This window comes from Mus caroli, chromosome 9, assembly GCF_900094665.2.
Source record: "Mus caroli chromosome 9, CAROLI_EIJ_v1.1, whole genome shotgun sequence".
NCBI classification, from domain to species: Eukaryota; Metazoa; Chordata; class Mammalia; order Rodentia; family Muridae; genus Mus; species Mus caroli.
In genome coordinates, this window is record NC_034578.1 from 86,208,587 (window position 1) to 86,219,904 (window position 11,318).

Consider the following 11,318-nt stretch of genomic DNA (forward strand, 5'->3'; position numbering starts at 1 on the left):
CTATCTATCTGTGTTTGAGTACTGTCTGTCTTTCTGTCTGTCTGTCTGCCTGCCTGCCTGAGTACTTTGTCCACATATGTATGTTTACTACGTANATGNCTGATACCCATGGAGGTTAGAAAAGGGTGTCAGATCCCTTGGAACTGAAATTATGGATGGCTGTGAACCATCATGTGGGTCCTAGGAACTGAACTCAGATCCTCTGGAAGAGCAGCGAGTGTTCTTAACCACTGAGCCATCTCTCCAGCCCTGAGTATATTCTTATGGTTATTACAGTGTCAGTTTGGCTTTGCTAGAAACCTCAGCAGACAGCAAGTGCATGCATGCCCCAGAAAAGTCCCATGGAACTTTTCATGGAAAGAACACTGAGCCAGCTGCCCCACTCCAGCGCTGGAGAGCGAGGAACTGGCATCAGCTAAGTAGGCAGNGGACGATCAGATATACTCCATCAGGATTAGGCTCTTGTGCTTGCTAGGCTGGTACTCCACCACAGAGCCACAATCCCAGCCTTCAAAAGGCTTTTAAAATCAAACTGAGTTTCAATCTAGATTGTGTAGGAGTGAATAGTCAGAAGGAATAGGGATATCTTCATGAAGCTAGAATTCCCATAGAGAGACAAGAAGCCACAGGGTTCTGAGAGCCCCTAGGGTGGCCCAGCCTATGCACCTAAATTAAGGCTCGCCTATCTGTCCATGATCCCCACCAAGAACACAGCCTGAGACCTGATTCGCTAATAGCATAGCTAACACTTAGCTGCAGAAAGACTCAAATGAAATGGGTAACATGTCTGGCTGAATGGCTAATCATAGGAAATTGCTACGTGGCAAGAATGGCTTCCTGTGGGTTGAGGAAATGATGCAGGAGGTGGCTGAGGTCTCCACAGTTNTCACTGGGTTCACACTCATGGCTCCTCCTGACCTCCCTCTTTCCTGCCATTTCCTGGTAAGTTCCCTGAATTACATCAGACTCATCTTGCCTCTCTTCTCTCCCATTCCTCCCTGCTCTTCAGCAATCTCAGCCCCAGCTGCCATCTCTAGTCAGCCTCTAGGGGCCAAACCCTGGCCAGTTCTGGGCAGTTTCCTTTCAGAGGCTTCTTCACACATCTCTGCTATGTCCTCTTGACCACANCCTGACTTCCACAGAACCTCACTCTGAGAACATCTTGTTTCCTAAATAGGATGCTGAGATGCAGTGAGTTACGGTGATACAAGCCTCTCAGAGACAACACTGCTGATTACCATGGTGCATATGTAAAACACCGCATGGTATCGAGTAGTACTTCACAAACAGGGTAACACAGACACACAAGTGTGATCGTTGCACAAGACTGTGGCACCAGAGGGTGATGAGTGACTGTGGTGCTAGAGCCAGCTCTGTGCTCCGCCCACATGCCTCCATGCAGCCCTAAGGCCTAGGGCAGTGGTTCTCAACCTGTGGGTCGAAACCCCTTTGGTGGTGGTAGGGGTCAATCGACCCTTTCACAGGGGTTGCATATCAGATACTCTGCATATCAGATATTTACATTATGATTCAGAATAGTAGCAAAGTTACAGTTATGGAGTAGCTAAGAAAATAACTTTAGGGCTGCGGTCACCACAACACATGGCAGTGTATTTAAGGGTCACACCATTAGGAAGGTTGAAGACCACTGGCCTAGAAGGACCTCTGCCTATGCCACTGAATCCCTGCTCTCATACAGAACTGCAGAAGGTATGACAGTTACAGGAGGTGATGCAGAGGAAATGTGTGGTCTGTTTTCACAATACTGTCTTCTTAAGAAATACCATTCACATACAGGCAATCAGCCCACTACCACCCAAGCTTGAGATAGTCTCCTGCCCCTGGACTAACTCACACGGCAGGAAGCAGAGAGGACATGCCTGGCTCTCGGGAAGCCTCACCAACAGCCAGGTCTTACTATCTCTGCTCTTTCTCTAAAGGCCTTGTGGAGAATAAAGTGAACAAGTGGACTNGACANCCACCCTGAATTCACTTTCAGTGTGGATTCTCAAATACTATGAGAACTTGCAGGCACACCCTTGTTTCTTAGTGGATATGAAGGTCTCTATATGTAGGCAGTTGATTTGTATCTTTCCAAGTAATAATCTGAAGCTAGGTCCTTGTCCAACCCAATCCAGCAGACAATGGGGAATGGTGTTTGAGAGGCCAAGCTGTGAAGGGATAACAGACAAAACACAAAGAGGCACAAAGTCACCCCACTCTCTGATGCCTGATTGAAAAACTGAAAAAAAAAAAAAGCATATGGGTAACAGTCTCTTACTCTAAAGGCACGAAATACTACAGAAGCATATGCAATCACGTGACAGTGCCGGCCCACTACCAGCTATTCAGCCCAGCTTAAGAGTAAGGCTCTGATGGCCATGTGCTCAGCTCAAACACTCAGCTCCCCATATTCCCTTCTAGATATCTGCTGTGGCCAGAAGGAACTGCCATGGGAGAGTCACTGCTAAGGAGAAGCTGAACGTTTCTGTGAAGGTACCCTCATGTGACATGAGGGCCACCCCAGAGACAGTGAGCATGAATCAGAACTCTAGTTCTAAGAATGGGACAATAGACGTGGCCAAGGAGTCAGTGCTCTAGCTTTGAACTGCCCATGAGTGAGAAAAATAATGTTGTTTTTGTTAATCCAGCTTCCTATCTAATGTAGTGAAACACAATCCTCACCCATTCAAAATCACATTATCAGGTGAGTGAGTGAAGGAGTGTGTGTGTGTGTGTGTGTGTGTGGTGTGTGTGTGTATCTCTACCCTTAGCAATGGGCTTTCCCTTTCAATCCTTGTGATGTGGAGGGTGGACACACTTTGTTTTCACGGCACGGTGTGCACTCCTGTAGTAGTGGATAAGTGACCTGCTCAGTGACAATCAGTAAACATCAGAGTCAAGACTTGGAGCCAGGTCCACAAGTCTCCGGACAGAATCACCTTCTGAGTCAGAACTTGGCTTTCCCTGCATCTATCTTTCTCTCTCCACCCTGACTTCAGGTGCCTGGAGGGTCATGAATGGGTGGACACACCGGCTATAAACGTACATGTTTGGCAGGGAGAGATGACTGGGCGACCAGGAGTCAAAAGCATGTTTTATTTTTCATGCAAACCAGTGCTATGAAAAAAACGGTCACCTTTCAGTCAAGCTAGTCTTAGCCCAGTTAGGCTAAAGCGGGCCGGTAACTACAGCACAGCTACAAACAATTACAGGACACTACTACAGAACCACAATATTTATCTTTTAACCAGTTCCTCCCCACTGAGGATGAAATGAAAGGGTCTGAAATGCAGACTTCTCTTTAGCAAACAGTTTATGTGTGCAATCCATTGTGTATATGCCATGTGTGTCCTGCTGCTCCCAGAGACCAGAAGTGGGCNTGCATCTCACAGAACTGGACTGCAGGCAGTTGGGAGCCAGCTTACATGGGTGCTGGGAACCACACCGAGATCCTCTAAAAGAGCAACAAGCATTCCGAACTTCTGAGCCATCTCGCTAGTCCCTGGTCTTCTTGACTTTCTACTTCAGAATTTTACATTTTCTGCCTTTAGATAAAGATCTCAAATGTTAAGGCCAGCCAGCAGGCTCTCCCAGCCCATTCCAGGATTGGCTTGGCAGGCCCTAAGCATCGTGTCCTTAGAGAGGCCCCCAACAACGCCAATGCTGAGCTCAGCCCACGCAAGGGCCCAGGCTGCCCTGCATTTGCCCTGACACTTCTTGCTTTTCTCTGCACAAACATTCCGGCTGACAGGAACACTTGAGGGGAGAAACTGGCAACAACTTCAGGCACCTGCTGAACGAGCAAACAGCACAGCATAGACTCTAAGCACCCAGAGCTGGGATCCCCAAACCAGAGAACGAACAGATGACTCTTCTCCCTCCCCCCACCTAACCTTGGGTTTGCAAGGAGACAGGACAGACATGACAGAGGGAAGCCAAGACCGGGTGCTACCTCTGTGGCCANCTTTCAGCAGCACACCCGAGTCCTTGCTGGAGAGGAGTGAAGCCAGTAGCATGGAGGCTGGCCATGCCCTCCAGTTTCTTCCTCAGGTTCTGAGTGACCCTGGCACTGAGGGAGAGCTTCTAGTCACAGAAACAATGCTANTGGTGCCTTTTGAGTACCTCAGTCTATGGGCTGGGAGCACAGGCAGGAAGGTTAGGAGTTCAAGGTTTGACTCAGCTACAAAGTGAGTTTGAGGCCAGCCTGGAATACAAGACTCTGTCTCAAAAACAAAAACAAAAACAAAAACAAAAACAAAAAACAAAAAACAAAAACCAAACCAAAACAAAAAAAAAAACCCAAACAAATTTTAATAAAAGGGTGCAAGAGTGCTTGCCTACTACACTCCAGTAACCCATAAATCAATGTAGTGGTGCAAACATGTAATCTAGCAAGNGGAGGTTAAGGCAGGGTGATCAGGAGTTCAAGGCTAGCCTAGAACAATGAAAATAAAAATTAATTAATAAATAAAATAAAACTAGAAAACCAAACAAACTAAGCCTCGGGCAGCAGGAAGCCACGTGCACTTGAATATAAAGGGTGCCCTCCCACTCTGAGGAGAACTGGAATACTAAGACTCCATGACAAGGACTCCTAGAAAAACATCCACAGGCACAGACAGACGCAGTGTCTTCTCACTGACTAGATAGACAGTCTGCTAAAAACAAAACGAAGCAAAACACCACCCCCACCCCCACCCACCCCCAACCAGGAAAGCCAGGCTGGCAAATTCGAGAGCCTAAGACGGTGATTCCAGAAGAAAGCAGCAGCTCTGTGCTCAGAATTCAGACGGCACTGCTCTTGCGCTGCCGAGCAGAGGGTCCACAGCTTTTCACAGGAGTGCTAGAACAAACCCTGTACTGGTTTTCAATTTGAATGTGTACTCCTTTGCAGTGTTAGCATAGGCCTGCACAGTGTCACACAGCATTAACCCCAGCACTGCAGAGGAAGAGGTAGGCGGATCTCTATGTGGTTAAGGTCACCTTGGTCTACAGAGTGAGTTGCAGGCTAACCAAGGCTGCATAATGAGACTCTTAACTCACAAAAAGTAACTAAGAACTCGAACACAAGGCTGTCAAGATATCTCAATGGGCAAACGTGCTTGTTGCTGAAGCCGATGACATCTTCGGGACCCATACGGCAGNAAGAGAAAAGGGACACATGAAAGTTGTTCTCTGACCCCCACGTGCTCACGGTAGCACATACAGGGGCATAGCCACATGTGTGCACACATGCATGCACCGTGCGCACACAAATATAATGAGTTAAAAAGATTTATTTATTTTATGTATATGAGTACACTGTAGCTGTCTTCAGACACACCAGAAGAGGGCATAGGATCCTATTACAGATAGTTGTGAGCTACCGTGTGGTTGCTGGGAATTGAACTCAGGACCGCTGGAAGAGCAGTCAGTGCTCTTAACCACTGAGCTATCTCTCCAGCCCCCACAAATATAATTTTAAAATTATTTTTAAATTGCTAATAAGATGCCCTGGCCATTTTAGAGTTCACTTCAGGGCTTAGGAGCTCTGGGCTTGTCCTAACAAGCTATCAGGAAGGAGACACAAAACCCAGCCTCACCCTATAGCCTCTGCAGGGGTAAAGATAGGTTAGAAAGATGGTTTGCATATAACTGACTCATTCTTTCTAGAGGGTTCAATACAATCAAGAATCGGGAGATCTTGGGGTTTAAATTTTGCTTTTCAAGTACAAAAGCACATTGTCTCGGCTGTAAAAGGCCAGGACTTGCTAGGACAATGACAATGACATGGACCTGCATAAACCAGAACCAGTGCCTGGCTGTTCAGCCTTCCTAAGAGTACCAAAGGATAACCAGCAGGAGGCTGTGCNATTCCTCTCCTGGCACGTTCAGATGCAAGCCTTCGGGAAGCTGGCCCAAGCACGAATGCATAGGTGAGTGTACTCCATCTTTAATTATGGCAGAAAGTGGGCTAGCCTTATAGCCCTCGCTCAGCACTAGCCTTGCCTGACTGCACCCAGGCCACTCAGTATTGGCTGTGTCCCTGAGCTCTTGGCACTGTGGACTGCAGACTGTCATTATTGCCATTCTGCATTCCTTTTCACTCACTGCTGATCTGAGTTGCTGTGTCAAATGGCTACCCAGAAAGAGCAGGTCCATACCTGCCACNANGGCCCCCCACCTCTGTCTTACCTGTGGTATCTCTGGCCACAAGGCCCTTGGGAAAATCCCCTGGAGTCGGGGAAGTCCTGCTGTCCCACTTCATCATGTCAAGGCTGTTGCAATATTCCCATCTTTTCTGCTGAAGCTCCTGTAGCCAGTAAGTCATGAGCTCACGATTAGGAGCCTAGAACGAGGGGAGGGGGACCTTGTTAGAACAACCAGTAGCATAAAGAGCTAAAAATCCCCATGTTTAAACTGTACACAGGAAGAGAGCGGCATTAAGAAGAGAGCACCTTGGTTGCCCAAGAGAACATAATGGGAAGACTCTCCTGCAGTGAAACCAGCCACATACTTCAGATACGGAACGAAGAAACGAAGTTGAACAGAGCTGAAGCACTCTTCCTGCTGTCTACACTTTATACTGCTGAGCCAGTCTGCTGAGGGAGACAAGCCATCAGCAGTTCTGCCCAGATGTGAACCCTAAGAGGTACAGCACCAACCTGTAAGGCACGCTATGCTTACTGGTGCAATGTTGGTATGGTTGTGGTGGGCACAGCCACCTACCTTTTGTTAGGATTTGAGGCCTGCTCCACAGGGTTGGAGAAACCTGTGCCTATACTATAAGCCTAGTCAAGAGCCCCTGGCTGAGGCACTCATAGGCCTAGAAAGGAACCTACTACTGTTGTTTTGTAAAACTGCCTCCCAAACCCTCAGACACATACCTGCGGATTAGTGCTGTTCTCAGCCTTGGTCAGAGAACCTTCTCATAGCTGTGAGTGGCAGTTAATGAGGGAGCATAACTGGTCAAAATATCAAGAGTTAGCGAGGGCAGAGTTATCAGCCCTAACCAGGACATCTGTGTCACCCTCTGGCTCAGACACTATCCTATTTTGAAGAGGGAGTGGAAAGATTAGATTGGTGGTAGTCACTCACAGTTTTTAAGACAGGGTTTTCTATGTAGCCCAGGCTGGTTTTGANCTTACTATGACCATACTGTCCCAGCCTTGTAAATTCTGAGATTACATGTATGTCCACTGTACTTAGCTCAGAAATGGTTACTATTTCATTTTGTAGNACCGAGTATCAGAAAAAGTATACAGTAATGACAACTTTCATAAACTGTGGTGGGCATACACAGTGATCCAACTCCTTTAAGAACAGCTTGGCAGTTCTGTATGAAGTTAAATGTACAGTTAAACCTCACTTCTCACACATGCCCAAGAGGAATAAAACTATGCACACGAAAGCTCATATGTGAACATTTATAGAGGCTTTGTTCCCAGCTGCCGAAAACTGCCACCAACCCAAAATANACATCATCTGGTAGACGGGTAAACAGACTGGCAATCCGCATAACGAAAGGAGNACAGTGCGGATTCACAGAATGACTTTTATTGCATACTGCTCAGTGAAGGAAGCTGGGACACAAAGGTCACAGTGTATCTTCAAACAACCAAAAGTGACGAGTGAACAAGAACAGCAACAATGTGGGGTTTCTAGGTTTGATGGTGAAAGAGGAACTGACAACCAGGGGCAAACACAGAGAAACAGGGATCATGGAGTTAGTTATTCCTGTATCACAACCACTGGGGCAGTCATGATTCTACACACTGGTCCAAACCCATGGATTTCAGCCTGTAATATAAGTACATTAAAAAAAAAAAAAGTCAACCAAGGGCTGAGGGGATGGCTCAGTGGGCAAGAATTCTTGCTGCACTAACGTGATAACCGGATCTCATGTAAAAAAGACAGGCATGGTCACTTATGACTGCCTGTAACCCCAGCACAGTGAGGGTGGGGTTGGGATAATCAGGAGGGCTTGCTGGCTACCGGTCTAGTCAGTAAGAGACCTATCTTCTTAAGTGAATTGGTAGAATGTGATGGAGTAGGACATTCAATGTCCCCCTGCAGTAAGACACAAGGATAGGAGCCCATAAACACCATGTGCACATAGTATACAGACTACACATATATGCAATGTGCATATACAATCAACCAACATATAAGGGAACCAAATTATTAACAAAGCTGCAAATAAGACAATGCTGGTCTCATAGTTGCAGGCCATCCCATGCAAAAGAAAAATGCTAAGTCACAATGTGGGGACTTTGTCAATGCTGGCATATGGAGTACTGTCAGACACAGTGCTTCCCAGGTCACAGGGCATGCATGTCTGAGAGCAAGTAAGAGGCGTAGAGGCCAAGCTGTTACTCTCCAGAGCAACCTCCAGGCAGCATGGNTCTAGCCTGGGCTCTCTGCACCCCTGGCCCAAGGTTAAGAAAACTGTGGACTTAGGATCTCTGAGCAGTTAGGGGCAGTTCTTTCCACTATCAGCCAAGCACTGCTTCCACTCACTCATGCCACAGCTTCCACTGAGCACCTNTCAGCTCCTGGGAACTGGAGTCCTGTCCATTAGGAAGAAAAGAAAGCCACTCAGTTGTTTCTACAAAAAGGTGGGAGCTGAGAGAAAGGGCACCGGGTGAGGCAACAGTTCTGGAAGAAGGACCCCTGGCCATGCAGATGAAGCGAGGGGAAAGGAAGTCGAAGATTAGGGCCGACCACCGCAAGGCTTGAAAGCCTCTGAATATAGTGTCTTACACAAGGCAACTTGGGAAGAAAGCTCTTATTTCAGCTTGCAAGTCCTGATCACAATCCATCACCGAGGAAAGCCAGGGCAGGAACCTGGAGGTAGGGACGAAGCNGAGGCCCTGGGAGGGGACTACTTACAGCCTTCTCCCCAGGGGTTGCTCAGCCTGCTTTCTAATAGAACTAAGGACTGCCGGCCCAGGGGTGGTCTATCAGGCACAAAAAACTGGGTTTGAGTTTCAAAAAGAAATCTACAAATCATGGCCAGGGAGATGGTTCAGGGGTAAAAAACGCTTGTTGTGTTAGCAAGAGGGCCAGAGTGTGACTCTCCAGAATCCACGTGAGACCCATGTAAAAAGTGTGGCAGCTGCTTGTAATCCCAGCATTCAGGAGACAGAAACCGCATCCTTTCCCAGAGAGAGCTGGGTTGCAAGGCTAGGTGGAATCTGTGAGCTCAGGTTACTGGGCCTCAGTAAACAAGAGTGATCAAGAAAGATGGATTCAACCCTGAGCCTCCACGTGCTCCCATGTGTGAACCTTCACACCTGTGAATGTGCACACATACATGCATTTACACACATATTCATAGAAACCTAGGAGTGAAATGACTANGATGTGTCTGTCTATGTCCACAGGGCTGCTGTCTTCTGTGGTCAGAGAAGCTTTCTGTCTGCAGGGCACAGCGGTAACGGAAAAGACTCTAAGCAATCTAAGCACTGAAAATAAATGGCCAAAAAATGCAAAGCCACACATGGGGCATTTACCTTACCCCTTCCAAGGCTCTCAGGGAATAATGTAAAAGAAGGGCAGAGCCAGAAGAAGGGATGAAGGGTTAGTTACTGTTTTGTTGTTCTCTAAGACAAGCCAAACATGCCCGTCTCACTGGATCTAAGGATTTGGTGTCTTGAACACTGATGAGAGGCAAATATGTGCCTGATTTCTTATGTTCCGCTGTTGCAGCTGTCTCAAGAACACTCAGATTCTCAAATTCAACTGGGCAGTCCCAGTCCAAACCAAACATCTTGGGCAACCACCTTGGCTGTCTCCTCTACAGTTGGATGGAGGTGAGAGGTGAGGCAGATAAAGGCTTTATGGGAGCAATTGTGGCATGGAACCCATGTAACGCTTCTAAGAGCCATGATATCAGAGAATGGTGCCTGGCATGCCTCACTCACTTGAGGAGGAACTGTTCTTGACAGCTGCCTAGGAGGTACCATGTGATGCTTCAGCTGCTGCCACAAGTTCTTATACTTAAGCCACCACAGTATTGAATCGAGGAACCCACTCACCCATAGATGAGTCAGGTCCTGGCTTTCTGTTCCTTCTTGAGGACCCTAAGAACTGCCTTTCCTCCAACCCAGACAGCTTTCACCTCGGTGCTCAAAATAATACTACACTAAGTCATTTAATCCCAAGGTTGTTGATTTCAGCAGAAATTTCTTTTTTAAAATAAAGAAATTAGAAGTGTCAAAAGAATTTATTGGCCATTTTATGTCGACGGCCCAGATACGANGTATATTGTATAACACTTACTGGTGTCCCTTTGCCTGACTTAGACTTTTATGTCATTAACTATGCAAACCTTTTCAGCAGACCTCTCTTAAGGGCTCACCATGGTAGGACGTATTACTGGGGAGCCTGGCTGAGGACTTAGCAGCAAAGCCAGGGAGCTGGGCTTCACCTGTTAGCACAGTCTCTGCTTGTGACTGCCTCGCCTCAGCTGTTCACTCGCTGGGACTCCACTCCTCCAGTTGAGAATGCTCATCTATCAGAACTCTGTACTTGGGAGGGCTGGGTTGGGAGCGTGCTTGCCTTGGAAGTATGAGGGCCTGAGTTTGATCCCCAAACCCATATCACAAAAAAAGAGGAAGGCAAAGGAAAAAGGAAAGTAGCAGCATCAGTAACATATGTTTATAATGACAGGGCTGGAGAGACACAGCAAAGGGACCCCAGGGGCTGCTGGTTAGATGTCAGCCTACTTCAGGCCAACAAAAAACCTTGTCTCAAAAACAAACAAACAAACAAACAAACAAACACACACACACACACACACACACACACACACACACAAGAGAGACAGGGGGGCATAGAAAGCACCCAAGATTAACAGCTAAAACTGTCCTCTGGCCTCTGTATGAATATACACACATACACGCACATCCCTGAATGTGTGGTGCATGTCTCTGTCTCCCCATCCCCGCACTTAGTCCGTACATTTATAAACCATAATTCCCTGGTCCATGGCCCCATTCCTAAGAACTGATCCCAAGCCCCCCTAAAGATGAAAAGGAGACAATGGTGCATTAGAGAGAAGCCAGCACCGTGCCCTAGCAGTTAGTCTTAGGGACACAGATCCTAAGAAGACCTAAGTGATTCCTGTTGCGGAGACAGTTCGAAAGCAGACGTTTTCTTCTACCCAGCAGCAAACAATGAGACACATGCTCATCACATAAAATGCTGAGCTGGCTGGAGGTGAGACAAAAGACAGATCTTTTTCAAATGTTAATCCACTGTTCTCTCAGACTGGCTGCTTTCTGAATGAACCAGTTTTAAAGATTTATTTATTATATGTAAGTACACTGTAG

General features: G+C 47.1%; 1 protein-coding gene across 1 annotated transcript in view; it reads right to left on the reverse strand.

Annotated features, from left to right (window-relative positions):
- Nucleotides 1-11,318, reverse strand: part of Tbc1d2b (TBC1 domain family member 2B) — a 69,158-nt gene that overhangs the window by 42,091 nt on the left and 15,749 nt on the right. The window contains exon 2 of the mRNA XM_029481978.1: nucleotides 6,178-6,331. Coding sequence (XP_029337838.1) covers nucleotides 6,178-6,331 — 154 coding nt within the window. The remainder of the gene's footprint in view (nucleotides 1-6,177; nucleotides 6,332-11,318) is intronic.